This window comes from Mesitornis unicolor, unplaced genomic scaffold (genome assembly GCF_000695765.1).
Source record: "Mesitornis unicolor isolate BGI_N332 unplaced genomic scaffold, ASM69576v1 scaffold964, whole genome shotgun sequence".
NCBI lineage: Eukaryota > Metazoa > Chordata > Aves > Mesitornithiformes > Mesitornithidae > Mesitornis > Mesitornis unicolor.
Genome location: NW_010180558.1, coordinates 61,648 through 78,530, shown reverse-complemented (window position 1 = coordinate 78,530; position 16,883 = coordinate 61,648). Strand labels below are relative to the sequence as shown.

Sequence of the window (16,883 nt, the reverse complement as noted above, 5' to 3'; positions counted from 1 at the left end):
AGGGGTGTTTTACATCTTGGCTCATGTGCAAGCATAGAGCTGGAAAGGTGAAAATTACTTGTTTAATTCTTCTTTATTTTAGCTTTACACCCAGAACCACTGATATATTGCTTAATGAATAATAGGTGGAAAAGTGTCAAACCAGAAAACAGACTGTGGTTTTTGCTGAAAGGGGAAACAGGCCCTGACTGTGGTTTCTAAAATTCCTAACAGTACTTGTTTTCCTGTCATCTTAGGACTCGCTTGCCTTAGGGAAGAGTGAGGAAGAAGCACTAAAACAATTTAAGCAAAAGTTTGATGAAGCGCTCCGGGAAAGTTGGACTACAAAAGTGAACTGGATGGCTCACACTGTTCGAAAAGATTACAGATCCTAGAAGAGTTTTGCATTTGCACTAAGCTGAATGTTACCTTGAGAAGTGTTTTAAAAAGTGTTTTTATCTGTAGTATGGGCCAACAAAACTTCTTTTAAATAAGAAAGAAGACAAAACAAGAAGAAGAAGAAGAACTAGGCTGAAATAATTCCTGAGTCTTTTGCACTCTGCTTCCGAATGCTTGATTCCAAGACTGTCTCCACAAGTAGTGAACATCCTGGATAATCAGTTCCTGCTGTCTTTGCACGCTGAGAGCTACTAGGCATTTTTAAAAATTCTTTGGTACTTTATGGAGGTGTAAATATTTGTTTTTATACGTTAGGGTAATGTACTCTAACATACTCGGGAGGTTTGAAGACCTCTGGCAGAACTGTTCTTTAAAGTTGGGACTTGAAGAGTAATTTTTTTTTATATATATCCTAATCTGGCTAAAAATGACCATATTGTGTGTATTTTTTCACATGAACTCTGCCCTACTGGCACAGATGCATTAATTCTACTGTAAATAGCAACCACAGTATCACTGTTCTACAGGGAGCTGCTTAACGTCTTACATTGCTGCCAAAAGAAGAGTAGATATTTGTAGGGAGGGAAATGGGGAGGACAAGAGATGGAGGGGGAGAGAACTTTGAAAATTATGCAGCATCCAAGTGTTCAGGGTTGCACAATTTTGTTGCCCTGACATAAGACACACAGAAGCAGCCCTTTGGTGAGAGGGAAGTTAGGCCAATTCGAAACACGTCCAAGGATCCCTCATTGGTAATGGTGTCTCATTTGGCCTCTGGGGCTTTGCTTTCAGCTCCCGAAGAGGCACATTTATTTCAGGTTTAGCAAGATGCTTTTTACGGCCTTACATTGGAATTTGTGTCTCGGATTAGTTGTGCCATGCAAATGTACTGAATTATGCATGGAGAGTTTTCATTGAATATACTACACAGTGATTTTTTTAGGGCATACATACCAAAAAAACCCAAATGTTTGGAAAAGCAAGTGTTTGTGAGGGGAGATCATTCCATAAAACACCAGTGAGAAGTCATTAATCTTTCCGTATTTATTAAAAGCTTGCAGTAATGTCATTTTACCAAGATATATATGTTGAAGTTGGTTGCTGAAGAAACTGGATTTGTTTTAATTTATTTAGTGAAGTACCAGGCTTTTAGGTGCTTAAATGGAGAGCAAATTTGTTATGTGCAATAGGGAACTGCTGGTTAAAAGATGTAACATACTGTTTCTGAACATCAGCAAGGTAGACTTCAACTACTGCTTGTTCTCCAAAGAACACTGGTAGCTCTCAATTCTTGTTGACATTTGAAAGAGAATTAAACATATATATATATATTTTCTTTTTGACTAAACAGTTGTTTTGCATAGAGATGTTGTTTTATGTAGGAATTTAATTAAAGGTGGTTTTACTTTGTTGAGAGTGATTTATTATTTTTAGTTGTTTTGGGATTGCCAGCATTGCATTTTATACAGTGGTTTGATTGGCTTGTCCTCACCCTTGGGGCTAATCTGTCTGGTAAGACCCCTGCTTCTAGAATATTGCAAAAGTAACAAGTGCTTTGGGTTTGGGATGGGGGGTTTTTAACAATATAGTAGCATTTAAAGTGTGCCAGGTGTGTCCTCCCCACTTTTCTTTTTATTTGTAAAGCAGATGGGAGGAAGGGTGAAAAGAAACTGCTTTGCAGGTGTCAACTCTGAAAGAAGTCATTTCATCCTTCTGTACTTAACCTCTCAATATCCAGCTGTAGTGTTAAATGGTAAGTTAATTTGTGCTGAGTGGGATCATGTTTCTTCCTTCTTCTGAGCTATAATTTTAGACCATTTGCAGAATTCAGAAGGCATCGTATGGTCAGACTGTAGTAGTGTTTAAGGATTTTCTTCATAACAGTGAGTAGAAACAGAACTTTTTTAAATGTGGAAGCTTTGGAAAGGTTGTAGCTTTATGCAGCTGTAGAAAAGAAATGTAAGCTACAGCTTTTGTATGAAATGCCTTCAGTTCAGATGGTCTCATGTTATATTAATTACTTTTCTCCAAGCTTACTGCTAATCTGATCTGCACGTTTCCACTGGAAAAATGACTTTTCTTAAACCAACTCTACTTTTCAGGGCCTTCTCTCTATCTCATGGGGAGAAGATAACAAGACTGCTTTAAAAACATTGACATTTGGTGTATGTAGTGTATGTATTACATACATTCATTCTTTTTCCTTTTGATTGCACGATTACTTGGTGGGTTTGCTTTCTTTACCTTGTGTTGTTTGAGGTGTGACTCCTGCTTCTCCTGTATTTGATTTCCAAGGAAAGAGCTCCCATGGATTTGCCCCTCACTAGTGGAGTTCCTTCCTTTCCCTTTTATGCCTGTATAAGTTTTAGTGACAATGATGTGTTAAGTCATTCACATTGTAGCAAATGTCTTTGACAGAGCCTATCCATATATTCCATATAACAGTCAAATATTTCTTTTAAATTTCCTGGAGCTATTGAAATCAGATATAGTACAGGCTCTTAATAATTAGTATGTCAGGCTATGATCATAAGGATAAGGATTCTTTAGGAATGATTTCAAGCCTAAATCTATTAAGTATGTAGTCAGTATTTCTATTACTATTCTTTCACAGTATATTCTATTACTAATTATTATGTGTCTGAGCTGGCTTTAATATCTGAAACTGAAATCCTGTGTTCACATAATGCATTCCAGTTTTGGCAATTTTTCTTAAAATAATTTAAAAAAACTTTTCTGGCATAACAGTGCCAAGAGATGAGGGAGCAGAACTGTCTTGGTGGAAAGGGAGTTTTAGTAGGTGCTGCCATACCAGACGGCAATGCTGTTGGGCTTCATCGTTTATGTACGGCTGTGAGGTTTTTTTAATGGACAAATGTGCCTTACTGTGGCTTGGCATGTGAGATAGAAGTCAGGCTAAGCTCGAGGTGGTGGTTTTATGCACTGACTACTGTTTCCAGTGCAGAACTGTTTTGTTTGAGGCACATCTGTCTGCCACTGACTGTTGGTGGATGTAGTCTGGGCATAAGGTTAGTAGTGAAATTATTTCTGGAGTGCTTTTGCAAATCGGTCACAGTAAGATCATAACCATAACATCTCAAGTGATTTAAATGGTCATGAACTGCTTATCTCTTTCATGTTTTGGCTTCTCAGTTCAGAAAACTAGTTTTGTCTTTCCTTAGAAAATGTGTTTGTATGGTGTGGATGTGAAAGCTTCCTCTGACATCTGTGGGAACAGCATGCCCCCATGGGCATGGTTTCATACAAACTTGAGTGCACAGAAGGAACAAAATTCGAGAAGGGAATTTTAATGTGATCTACAACTTCTGTGGCCAAGATAGTCATCTAAAGCGCCCTTCCCCATCAAATTGTATACCTATGCTAGTTAATTTAAAAATAAATTAAAAGTTCAATACTCAGACAACACTGAAACATACCTAGGTATTATGAATCAGTGTAATGCACCCAGTGGTTCTGCATTTAATATTCACTTTCTCTGTTGCAGCTCAATGGGATAATCTTGTTTCCTTGAGAGGAAAAAGAAAACTCTGCAAGCGTTTCTGAAACAATTCCCTGTTCTTAATAGCAGAGAAACTTTTAGCTCCTACTTACAAATCTTTGTCTGTGGAGTTTATAGTAGTTAAATTAGTGAATATGCAATTGCTACATATAGTAAGTATGAACTACAGGATAGTTGGAGTTGCTGATGCTGCATACACATTGCACAGACCGAAGTCAGCCTGAATGGATCCAAGCTTTAGCATTTTCGATATAGTCAGGTATCGACAAAGCCCCCACACCTCATCTTTAATCACCTCCACATACTTGACTTTCTGCAGTCAGCGTACTAGAGCTGGCATCTCCTCCTCTGTCGTAGTGATCGAGCAGGCTGTGGGCGATGAAGCCGCTCTCTGAATGGAGCGTCTCACATTTTTGGCAGATGAGGATTTCACATTTCGGACACATTTTCCCAGAGTGAGGCTGCCTTAAAGAGCATATTTCCTCCCGTCCTGGCTTCAGCTTTTTGGAACCTTTCCTGTGTAAACATCTTCTCTTGTCTTCGAGAAGCTGACTTCTTCCCTGAGGGCTAGAACAGTCAGAAACAGGTGACAAGTTTAACCTATACGCTTCCTAGGTGAATGAGATCAGCAGAAGCAATTGGGGTGTGATTTATGAACCCTTCCTGGGGCTTTACGTGTGACACACTAGGAGCAGGTACAATGTGTGACCACCTGCAGAGAACAGGAATGTGCAGAAGATGGAGAGTCTGGCTCTAGTGATGTGATGCCAATGACAAGCCATTAGTTTTAGAGCATAGAATTATTAAAAGGATCAGCACCATTTAAATGAAAATGTAATAAATCATAAGTCATAACTAGCTAGGTAGGAGCTTTCAACTCGGTTCCTTAATATACAGCTTTTCTGTGGGTGATTGTGGCACAAGCCTCGTGTTTGCATGAAGACAAATTTCATGCAGCTCTGTGTATCTAAATTTCAGGCTTCTGACTCAGTAGACCTCACCAATACTATCATAAAGGCTCTTTTTCCAGTTGCATGCACTAGTAATTATGCTGGCTAGTAGGTAAGCTCTATATTGCGCTATCCTTGAATAGAGATGGAAGGGCTGGAAGAAAAGCACTTGATCAAGTTATATACTATTATGTTTTATATAAAATAGTACCTCAAAATCAAGATAGTGACCTACACAATCCCTTTAGAAGTGCTAAACTGCAGAGATATTCTGATGTAGCTACACCACTGTGAAAGTTCTGTAGGCCCTGATGGCTTGAATGTTTTTCAAAACCACTGTTATGCAATGTGTCCATAGAAGTATATCTGTTAAAGTCTGAAGACTGATTCTGTTCCCTTTAATGTGAGAGTACCGTGGAAGAAAAGTGCTACATTATTGTTTCAGGAGTTTTAGATCAAACTGGGAAAATTCTGTATTCGCCACTTACAAATCAGGTTCAAGGCCTGGAAAGCATGATTTTACTGCTTCTGTTGCACTTGTCTGCACCCTGAATGTGTGCTTCACTGAAATTATGAACAATGGAGAAAGCTCACAGCTGTAATTTACAAACTCTTTGGATGTTTGACTATATTTCTAGTCTAGTTCCCCAGCAGTGCAGCAAGAGAAATCTCAAAAGCAAAGCCTTTGGTATTAGTTGTTCTGCAACTGGATCCATTTGAGAGAGGAATCTGGCTCTCAGGATCATTTCTGGCTGGTGTATTTTCATCTTATGTTGAGCTTGTAGCCAGCTGCTGTGGCTATCAAGCTTAATGTAGTTAGCTGAGTAATTGCTGAGACTTGCGTGCACTTCCTGCCAAGACCGTAATTTCATGATAATTATCCAAGGCAGACTCTTTGTGGAGATCTGTACAGAAAACAGCTCTTGGATAAGAAAAGACACCGTTTAGAAACTGTTCTTAGTATGATGCATACACTAAGTTTACCTTATGTTAAGGAGGAATATATCAAGTACAAACACCTAAGAAGAGAATTTCAGATCCTGTAAGAATGATGTCATAACTCAAAGCTAATACCACGCACAAAGCAGTAAGCTCAAACTCATTTTTTGCTTCTTTGCTTACTTTGGTTAAAAAAGGAATAGTTTTGCATTGCTTGTCTTTTTTAAATTTTTTTTTTCCTATGTGAAAAGTAGTAAGCATAAAGGCACTGTTACAGGAACATAAGCAATACTTAGGAATTCTGATTCAAGAAACTCAGCAACACTAACTTTACTGAACAGCGATTTTGGCTGCTGCCCACATGTTGCTGCTGTCCCTTGCACCCTGGATCTAGGGATACGGGTGCAACAAAAATGGCAGCAATGTTATTCCTAGAAACAGTGTCCTAGGTTGTCACAACTGGCAGTGCTTGTGTGTATGCGGAGGAATAGAGGTGCTGCCCATCCAAATCTCTCTTGCTGGCTGGGAGGAAGCATAGAGCAACGGCTATAAGATAAATATGCAGACACACAAGGTTTGGAGACCTAATTTCATACCTACATCTGCCAGGGACTTGCTAGGTCAAGTTGTTTGATTAGCCTCTAACTTTCCTTGTTTGTGAAACAGTTAATACAGCAAAGTTGTCTGGCTCTTTGAAAGGTGCTCTGGAAATACTATTTCTTGGTTAAAAATGTATACAAAATACAATCATAAATGTACTTACAGTTTATTCTTAGGAGACCCAGAGAATAGGCTCAATCCAGAAAATCTCTTCTTAAATAGTCGCTCTCGCTTTTTCCGGCTGTGCTTCCCATCTCCTATGCTTGCTTCTGTGAGTTCCTTCTTTCCTTTGTGCCAGCCCATTTTATCTGTCATAACAACAGCACCTGCTTAGATGAAAACAGAAGCCTGAGCAGCTTTTCAGAAGTCTCTCCCGTAGTGTGTTGCACCTGGTGAAGTTTGGATCTGTTACTCTACAAACCTGTTGGGTGTCCTGGCTACGTAGAAGGTTTAGTCGAGATCAGTGAGCAGCTGCTTTCCATCAGATGGAGCAAATACCTGCTTTAAAAAATCCTGCAGACAGAAAGTGACTCTGGATATTCTTACTCAACCGCTGTTGCATGTAATTACGGAAAGAAGGCTTGGTCCTTAAATATAATAAATATTTCCCTCTGTGTGCTCTCTTCCGGGATTAGGCTAGTTGCTGAAAACCAAGAGAGGAGGTGGCTCGTTGGATAAAAGCAGAGGACCAGGAGCCAATGTAACGGTCTTGCACAGAGAACAGCAGCAGTGAAACAAATGTGAGATGGAACAAACACTGCAAAGCAAAAACCAGAACCCTGTAAAGATGAAGAACCAACTGGGGATTTTAGTTAAGGCTTGGAAATTGTTTCCTTTTTCTTTTGATAAAGCAGTTGATTAGTCTGCATTTCCGCGTTGCATTGCTTTGTCTCCAAGAATTATCCTTTTGGCCTGATCGAATTAGTCTCTCTGCTCTGCATTTGATACTTAGTAATTGCATTACTAAGCATTTTGGTTGCTTAACTTGGAGGGTTGTGTTCACCCTCTCCTAACCATTGGAAGCACTTTTCTGTTCCTACCTGTTTAAAATATTTTCCACAAATCAGGTAAATCACACAAAGTCTGTGGGCTTAAAGACAAAACTGACAGCTATTTTAGCACACCTTTCTGATTTTACTCTTGATCTCTTCCTCCTCTGTATGCCCTCCCTCTCCTCCCAAGCAGCTTCTTCAGGACAGTTCTCCTCAACCAGTTCTTACAGCAGGATAGACACAGGTAGTAGGGACTTGCTGTGCAAATGCTTTGCAGGATCACACCCTGAAACATTTCTTCATGATGTTATTTACCAAAATTATATGTTGATACACATTATCAAGAAACTGTAAGTACCTTGAAGGAACGAGGAGTGACACACCTTGCCACACGTGCTTGGCAAGGAGACACCCAGCTTCTTAACAGAACCTAGGTAAGTTGGACCAGTTTCTTCCACAGAAATGGCAGGAAAGACTTTGTGAAAGAAATTACAAACAGTTCATTGACCTGTAGAAGGAACCTGTCACTAAAGAATTACTATGCTATTGAGGAATGAATAAAAGTTATGAATGCAAGAAAATTACACACCTCGCAATTCTAGGTTTCCCATCAGTTTTTAATTTGTGATAAAATAACCTGCAAGTTCAAGACCCGTTTTAGGCATACAGTGGTGCTGAGGTCAAGCTTTGCAGAACAGACAAATCTGTGGCAAATAAAATCAGCAACTGGGGAGGCAGGCAACTGCCTTACCTCTGAGAAGTGAGCTTCAAAGACTTCTTGCTGCAGGATCTTTCAGTGTTAATTCCACTTGTCTAAAAGATCAAGAGAGGAAAATGTAACATTGAAAGTACAGATGTAAGTAGTGGAAATTGGTGACAAAGAATCGAAGATACACAGAAGGGGTCTTTTCTAAAGCCTTTTAGTAAATAATTTTTTTTTAAATTGTATTTTGGGCATGCATAGTGTTTAATTTCTTTTAAAGATCAAGTTGTCTGGCTATGTTGAGTTTTCAGTGTAATTAATTCTAATGATGTAGGGGAAATTCCTCCTATCCTTTATGTTTAAATGCATTGCCAGATCACAAGATTTGAATATCCAGTATTTGAATAATGTAATTTTTGCCTTGCTTTTCTTCTCTGCTTAAATCTTGTGAAACTTGACTACCATTGCTTTCAATATGCTAATTAATTGCCCTCAACTTTCTCACTTAGCAACAGCAATAGTGATTTTTTGTTTTCTGAGCCAAAGTAACCAATAATAGTCTTACTGTGACTAGCCCTGAGATTTACTTTATTACATGATCAGTCCATAAACCTATAGATTACATAAAGACCCTTTAAAACCTACTCATAGATCTGGGAGAAAATAAGTTTCCTTCAGATGAAGATCACGTACCTGCAGTGAACAATGTTTTTTCAGGAACCTCAGTGTTGTATCTGTAGGTTGTCTCTAGTTAATTATAAGCAATGTCTAGTATCTGCAAGACTTCAGATGTCAAAACTGATTTGCACTGATGCTTGCTGTCGACTGCTTTCATTCCTAGACTACCTGAGCAGTGTGGTGGTGCCTCTGTAACTGCCTCCATATTTATAAATACAATTTCAGGACAAAGTATGAATTATGAATGGGGTAAAAAAACTCCAAACAAATGCAAAAAAAACCCAAACCCAACAACTTACAAATGAGACTGATCATTTTCCCTACCCAGGTCTGGCAGGTTAAAGATGCAGGACACCATTTTCCAGAAATGGAGAATTTCCACAGTCACCCCTCCAATTGCAGGAGCACACAGCAGCACTGACCCAGCTCGTATCCCCTGGAGTAAAAGAACCGAACAAAACAAGAGGTAAAATCTTTGTGGCAGGGACTGTCATGCAAACACATACGGTTAAAGATGCCAGACAAGAAGAGAGGTCTGGATAGAGGAAATTACATGACTGGCAACTTGAGAAAGCTTTCTCTGTGTCACCAGGATGCAGCTTTTCTGATCCAGTTCTGTGTCTTAGTTAAATAAAATTTAAACTGTTAGAACAAATTCTGACCATGTTATTTTTGCCACCACAGGGTGTCTCTGTATCTCTTCTTACACCAAAGGCTTTTGTAGCCTTTAATGGCAACCTGCAATGTCAAGGAAATGTAGGGCTAAAGGAAAATGTCCCCCATCTTAGCTGTGGATTATCTTCAGAATCACAAGGCTTCTTGGATGGGAATGGCAATACCTTTCACTAGTTGCCAGGAAATTCTTCTTCAGCATGTAAGGCCCTAGTCCAATGATGTTATTTAATTTGGTTTGAGAGCTGTCTCGTATCAGATCAAAGAAAGCTGTGGCTATATGATATGTGGCACCAATCTAGCTTACGCTCATTCTGCACTACGGTCACAATGCTTGAAGCATTATCCCTGTACTGGCACACTTCTGTTTAAGCAGGCAATGTCTCTCTGCCATTTTACCTTTCTGCTTATATGGGTATTTTCTGTTCTGCTTCAGTCAGGATAAAGCTGGTATGAAGTCAGCATAAACACTGTGTCATATGCTCTGGATAGCTTGTGTATTAAAATTGTTTCATGTTGGGTTTGGGGTTTTCCAGTATTTTTTAGTCTTATTTTGAGTCTGTTTTTGAGCTTTGGTATTGCATCAGTAGTTACTTTTTCCACCCGCTGTATAGTAGAGACATGAAGTGATACCGCAGGAAGGTCTAGACAGTGGGTCCTTCTGTCCCAGGAGTCCTGGCCACACTAGCCAAGCATGACTTTTCACTTCCTCGGTATTCAAATGTGGTTTGGGTTTGAGGACTAAGGAGATAACCCTGGTAGCAGATGGTGCTGATATTGGGCCTAAGTCTCTGTGTGGGTGTCGGTGTGGCTGTACGCTATAGTGGTATCATATAAACATATCTTTGTCTGGGATATCTGAAAAGTAAACAGTCCTCAAGGGGAAATAGTTATGGAGAAATTCCAGGTGAGAAGTGCTGTGCTAAGTGGCCCATGGATGGACAAAGCTTAAAACTAATCAGAAATCTTCGGATTGTCATCAGGGCCTGTCAGCTGGTTGAAACTCTAGCTTTTCATAGAGAAAATCCAGTTTGAAATGTTTGTTTACTTCCATCAGGAAAAGTTTCCTAGGGCCAGGCTGTTATGAGTGCAATATATGAGCAAGCCCTCAGTGGTGCAGTCAGATGTAGAAAACTAAGGCTCAAAGTGCTGCCCTAAGTGATATTTATTTATTTATTTGTCCAAATCATCAGCTTCAGTAGAAAAGACAATCATGTTCCAGTGGCATTAGGTATAATGAGTCTTGAATGCAGTAAGCAAGCTCTTGGGCAGCAGAGGAAGAAGAGAGAGAGGTTCCTGTGAATAAGTCGCTTTGAGGTGTTCAACCATTCCCAAGCCGAGTGGCTGGTTCCCTTTCAGAGCTGATAGCTGGGGCCTTGCACCTGAATAAGGCTAGATTTAGGTAATTACTGAGTGTCCTAATGTCTGGGCTGTGTACCACTGCTGTGGCCGTTGTCACAGTCTCTGGTTACTTTCTTGCCCCGTGAAAATATTCAACTGGTGATGTGAAGTTTAGAAGTTGGGACTGATGCATTGTTTACTCCTAGTATGTGTACCTTTGTGTGTTGCTTTGAGGAGCAGCTCATTTTTTTTCTTTGGCTCCTGCATGCAGATTTGATCTGATGACACCGATGTACTTTATCTCCAACAGGCACCCCAAAATCTGAGGTCTAGATACCTACAAAAGCTCCTCTGTGTTCTGGGTAAACCCGTGCCTTACTTGGGTAGATACTGGGTTTTAAAGGCTTGTGCTGGCTGTTACTAAAATTGATGGAAAGTTAGCAAAGGCATGACTGGTGGAGTATTCTTTTACAAGTAAAATGGAACAAGGTATCACTGGGGACAGCAACATTAAGTTCCCACTTCTTGAAGTAGACTTTCTTCTTCCTTGGTCTCTAGAGTATGTGATAGCCTTGGTTTAAGTGCAAAGGAGCATGTCCTGCTTCAGAAGAAGTTTTGTTCTGTACAGGGGTGGAGAGTGTGCAACAGAAGTGCCAATGATAATGGAGGAGATTCAAGGCACTGGACCTAGGTTGAGTGTGAGGTGAAGGCTGCAAGAAGTCAAAGCCAGGAGCACAGAAACTTGGCAACGGCTGTATTTCATCTGAGACACAGAGTCATTCAAGAAGCAGTGCTTGATCTAGTAGCTTATCTGCCTCTGGTTTTGCTCTAATGATACTATGATCTAATAGTTATGATACTATGATCTAATCCTGACAGCTTGCTTTTTTTCATTTGCAAATACTTACCCATGACAGCACAGACTGAATAGCAATATCTCACGTCTTTTTTTCTTTTTGTTTCCCCTTTTTTCTTTCTACAGAGGAGAGAGAAAGAAGGTGGTTACAGAAACACGCCAAGGTTTTCACCTGAATAACCTCCTGCTGGAACAAAGCCAGCTCTGGTTATCACACCCCAGCGAGACATTTCCTGCTCCGCAGGAGGCGGCATGCGGGCAGGAGCGAGATGCTCCGTCTGCGTTAGTCACTCTTGGACTTTTTTCTCCCTGGCAGGAGGGTGGGGAAGGGGGTACCTCTGTGCCTTGCCTCCACTTCCTACCCTGTGATGTGAAGCTCAGGCATGCTCAGTAGCCGGTGCCTACTCCTCCTATCTCAGCAACAGTGCCTACAATACTAGGAGGCTGCTTGCAGCAGGAGCAGAGCCGGAAAGCCATCTTTGCTGGAGAGGCAGACAGCAGACCCTGCGCCGCTCGGCACCTCCTCGGCTGCCCACCATGTGAGTACCCGGGCGGCCCGCCCCGGCCCCGCGGCGGGGAGGTGCGGCCCACGCCCCCGTCCCACACCCGGCTGCGGGCTGGGCTGCCCCGCTGAGAAACGCGCGGAAAGTTGACAGCCGTGGGGGCAGGAGAGTTGCTGTGCAGACTTCGGAGAGATCGCGGGGTGCTACCCTGTTGCTCCCGCAGCCGAGGGGATTTAACTTCTGCGATCCGGCGTCGGTTTGGTGGTTGTGGGATGTGCAGCGTGGTCAGCGGGGTGAGGTGAAGGAATGGAAACAGGAATAAAATGTCTGAAGCTGCCATGGCTCTTGAGGATGGCATCCGTGCGGTTGCAGGCTCTGAGGAAGGATTTCCAGGGTGTGGGGCTTAGCATGTGTGATTAAGCCAGCTAGAGTCTGTAGCAAGCAGCATCAAAGTCTAATCTATCTGCTATTACTATTAACCTGTGAGCACTTAGATAGGGCTCTCACTGCTGTTTATCCAGCTGCCAGGCAGCAGTGGAGAGGATTATTGACACGTTTCTAACTGGGTTTAATACCCAAAAGAAATGCTGGGCCAAGATCCTCAACAGGATCAAGTCGGGATCGTTCGATAGCCTGAGTCACTCAGTGCTGCTGATCCATGGCTATGAGTCCTGTTTATTTTCAATGTTAATGAAACATGCTCTCTCAAATACTTGCTGTCTGATCAATTCAACCTCACCATCTCCAGTACCAGTGGCATCTTGTCAACAGCACTTGATAATAATCTGTTACTTCTTGTTTGCATCTCTTCAAATATCTCTTCCAAGTTTTTACATTCAGCATTAATGAAAGCATTAGCATTCTCTGCTACGCGGTGATGAAACCCCCAAAGTCAGTTCTGAAACCAGAAGGTTTGGAGGTAAGTAGGAATTGATCAGATGCCTATTAATTCACACAATAATTCAGCTAGCACAATACATCATATTACTATCGTCTCAAGTCATTGCTCATTCCTAGCAACTCCCAAGCGACAGCCAGAGAAGATGTCTAAACCAAAGTCACTCACATGTGGTGTATGGGACCAAATACTTGCTGGCATTGGGTGGTCTTGGAAGAACTGGAGCTTGATTTGATTCAGACAAGAGGAGGAGTGGAAACAGCCCTGGCAATCTGTGATTAAATTACTTTTAAAATATTTCCAATAGCTAACTGTTGTTCTTGAGGGTTTTTCAAAAGAGAGTCTACAATCACATATTCTGAAATGTTGGCTTTAATTTCTTTAATGCTATTTATATATAATATTTTGGACAAAAAGCTGTTGTCCGTGTTGTCTAAAAAGTTTCCAAAGCAAGGAACTCTTTGGAAGTAAAAAAAAAAATAAAATAAAAAATTGCTATCAAAAAGAAGACTCCTTTTGTAAACACTGAACTGCATCTAGCAAAAGCCAGTTCATTTTAAGCTACAGTTGCCTAGTTGTGTTTATATCAAGAGCCAGCTGATGACATCAAATACTTTTATTTGTATGTGAGCTGTTCTTCAATGATTAATACAAGAGTTTGCTGGTGCAGTATTACACAATCTAAGCTGTTCAAACACACAAAAAAAGAACTTGGATAATGTTTAACTTAATCTGTGCATACTTCAGTCATGGTATGTCTAGGTGTTCATGAGAGCATTTGTAAGTAAATCAGAAAGGGTGATGCTAATATAACCCAGTCATATTTCTTCTGCAGGGGGCTTGCATCAAATTTCTGACAAAAATTAGAAGAAAAAGCAAAAGCAGATTTTTGTCTATTTTGGCAATATAGACTTGCAGTTTGATAATCAAAACAAAGCCAAGACAAATAAGCAGCTTGTCATTGGGAGTGTCAATTGGCTTCTGTTTCATTGCCAGATATTGTAGTGAAAACATTTTTTTCAACGTCTGCATGAATATCATGTCCCAGTCACTTCTGAGTTGCTGATGATCAACAGAGATAAATGTGTATTAGCTACTGACTTGTTCACTGGACTATAAAAGCTAATTGCTAGTGAGCACCAAAAACTCTGTAGAGGTTACTTCTCTTGCTGTTAGATCTACAGAGTATTGCAAATGTGGACTCTTCTGTGTGCACACAGGCAGGCATGTGAGACACGATGCTGTGTCTTCACTGGTGTGAACTGGTGTCAATGAAGAGCTTCACTGAGTCAAATGACAGCTTCATTTATCCTGGTGTGCTGCTCCCTATAACAACTTCCCTATAACAAAGTGCTGAGGGCACAATGAAATAGTGGGTGTGCAGTGGTATTCCCAGAATACTTTCCCTGTTTCCAGCCATTTAAGGCTCAGGGCGTGTCTGAACCTGAGAGAAGTTCCTTGTATTTCACGAGTCCCAATGGGTTTTGTTGTGGTTTATTTTTCAGGTAGGTGTCCAGTTGCTCAATTTGCAGTGTCCTGTGGCAAGGAGCTCCACTGCTGGACCATGCAGGGTGTGAAAGTTGCTTCCTGTTGGTTTTGATCTCGCAGATAGGAAGTTCTGTCTGGCCGTACTCTTGTACTGGAAACCAGAGAACAGTGTTCCTTGTTCACCATCTTCTTTGTTTCATGAATGTGTATCACCCCAGCAGACCCGCACTGATTTATGTCAGATGAGAATCTGTGTCTAAGGTCTCTAAGGCAGTGAGTACCCAGCAGACCCGCACTGATTTATGTCAGATGAAAATCTGTGTCTATGGTCTCTAAGGCAGTGAGTAAAATCCGGGGCAGATAAGATACATTCAGGTAACAGACATGTTTCACCTTGGTGCAGGCAGAGGAGAGGAAGCTGCAACATAAAAAAGTTGAATGAAAGAAGAGGGATATAAGACGACCTAAAGCAAGAATAAAGAAGGGTTGGACTATGATAGTGTAGCTGGAAAGATTGTTCCAGGTGTAAGGGAAAGCACATAAACTTACTTGGAGGAGATATGAGGAGCAGTGAAGGGAGATGAAGAGAAAAAAACGGTGCTCAAAGCTGAGGTGCTTATAGGCTTTGTTCCTTAATGGAAATTAGACCAATTGCAGCAGGTGAAGTATATGGTATTATTTCTTTTACAGTGGTCACATTTCAATAGGTAATTGTATCTAATAGAAGCTCATGGCATCGTGTCATCTGTTGTTTACAGATAGGTCAGTGACCAGACAGCAGGGTGCCTTTGATTACATTAATACAACACAAAGTACTCTATTGCAGGGTACAACTTTTGTGAGACAAGCAGCACAGCACCTGTCTCTCCCTGGGGCAGAATTGCCTCACTGTATCTCATTCCTCGGGTGGCAGTTAGAACTTTCTAAAAAAAAACAATAATGAAAAAAAATCCTTCTGCCTGTTGTAGAGCACCAATGAGTACATCCTGGAGGGGACAGATGGGACTAAAATGGTTCCACCAGTTGTAACGAGTCTGTTCTGGTTGAATGTCTTTTCAATTTCTCTGAAAAGAATGGCATGGCTGTAGTCTCCTGCTGTTAGTAGAGCAGTACTTAGTTCTCCTTTTGTGGTCATCATTTTATGAAACTTGGCAAAATCTCCTTGCTCTGCCCTTCTCCTGTATTGGTCAGCAGAGATAAACCAATTCAGAACTGTTCTCTACACAACCTTGTTCCACTGCTTTCAGGGAGTTTAGCAGCTACAAGTGTACAGCCAGTGCATGTCCTAGGGAAGTATAACCAGCATGAAAAGGAGGGGTAAAACTTCTAAGCGGTGCAGGTGTTCCTTTAGCCATACATTCCAACAGAGTCCCAAAATCCATGGTAGCAGGAAGGTCTGAGTCCACTGGAGCTCTCAGGGTTTCACATCTGGTGGCCATCTGCCTCAGACCCAGAAAGGCTAGATTCAGTCTTGGCATTTTCTGACATTTTTTTCTCCCCCTACAGTCAGCTGATGGTTTGAGGGTCTCGTAGTATTGGTTCACACAAGAAAAGCTATGAAGGAGTGGGTTAACCTTCTCATTTAAAGGATGTAATGGAGCTTGTAGTGAAAATAACCAGGCTGTGCGCAGTGGAGCGGGGCTGTGTACATGAGATGAGGATGTTGAGAAAGGGAAAGGATCCCGTTTTGAGCATGGTTCTATTCTGACCCTTGTTTGCTGATTCTAAGACTCACAGATCTGTGTAAGAGCCTTGAAGTACGGGAATTAGGAATAGGAGCTATTATTTTGTCTGCTGCTTTGAGGCATCCACAGAGGGATGTATGTGTTTTGTTCATTGTTTGCTTCCACTGACTTGCTTATTTGTGTCATCGTGCAGACAGGGTTATTCTTCATGTATTGCATTGGAAATAAATGCTTCCAGCTCACATTAAGCGTTCTTCCTGATACTTGCCACTTGAAATAAGGGTGGCCCAAGTAGGTCATAAATCTTTTGGATATTTGGGTGATGAGTGTTTGGAAGTGTAGAGATCAAACTGAATGGTGTCTTGAGGATCTCAGCAAAGAAGAAAATCCCAGAATGGGAGCAACTGGGAATTATATGTGACAAGTACAGACAAAGTGGACGCCTATCATGATAAACAGTTTTCAAAACAGGCTAGTATGAGGCAGATGAAACCCAAATATACTTAGTTTGGTGGACCCTTTCCGTGTGACTTAGTGTTCAATCTGCTATGCATCGGCCATAACTTGTTCCTACTGATTTCCAGGCATTTTGCATAGATGTTTCCAGCTCTTCTTCCCTTCCTTCTACCGCTCTTATGCCACCATCTGTAGGATGCAGATCTCATGAAAGAGTCTCACTA

The 16,883-nt window shown here is 41.1% G+C and overlaps 2 protein-coding genes across 3 annotated transcripts in view; both read left to right on the top strand.

Annotated features, from left to right (window-relative positions):
- PIK3CB (phosphatidylinositol-4,5-bisphosphate 3-kinase, catalytic subunit beta) overlaps nucleotides 1-1,792 on the top strand; it is a 35,164-nt gene extending 33,372 nt beyond the window's left edge. The window contains exon 17 of one of the 2 annotated variants that reach the window (XM_010183098.1): nucleotides 237-1,792. In XM_010183098.1, the coding sequence (XP_010181400.1) occupies nucleotides 237-374 (138 nt within the window). In that variant the 3' untranslated portion in view covers nucleotides 375-1,792. The remainder of the gene's footprint in view (nucleotides 1-236) is intronic. The other variant, XM_010183099.1, reaches the window with a different exon arrangement.
- An 11,217-nt stretch (nucleotides 1,793-13,009) lies between these two features.
- Nucleotides 13,010-16,883, top strand: part of LOC104535769 (vesicle-associated membrane protein 2-like) — a 38,395-nt gene continuing 34,521 nt past the window's right edge. Inside the window, exons 1-2 of the mRNA XM_010183100.1 lie at nucleotides 13,010-13,051; nucleotides 14,447-14,535. Coding sequence (XP_010181402.1) covers nucleotides 13,010-13,051; nucleotides 14,447-14,535 — 131 coding nt within the window. The remainder of the gene's footprint in view (nucleotides 13,052-14,446; nucleotides 14,536-16,883) is intronic.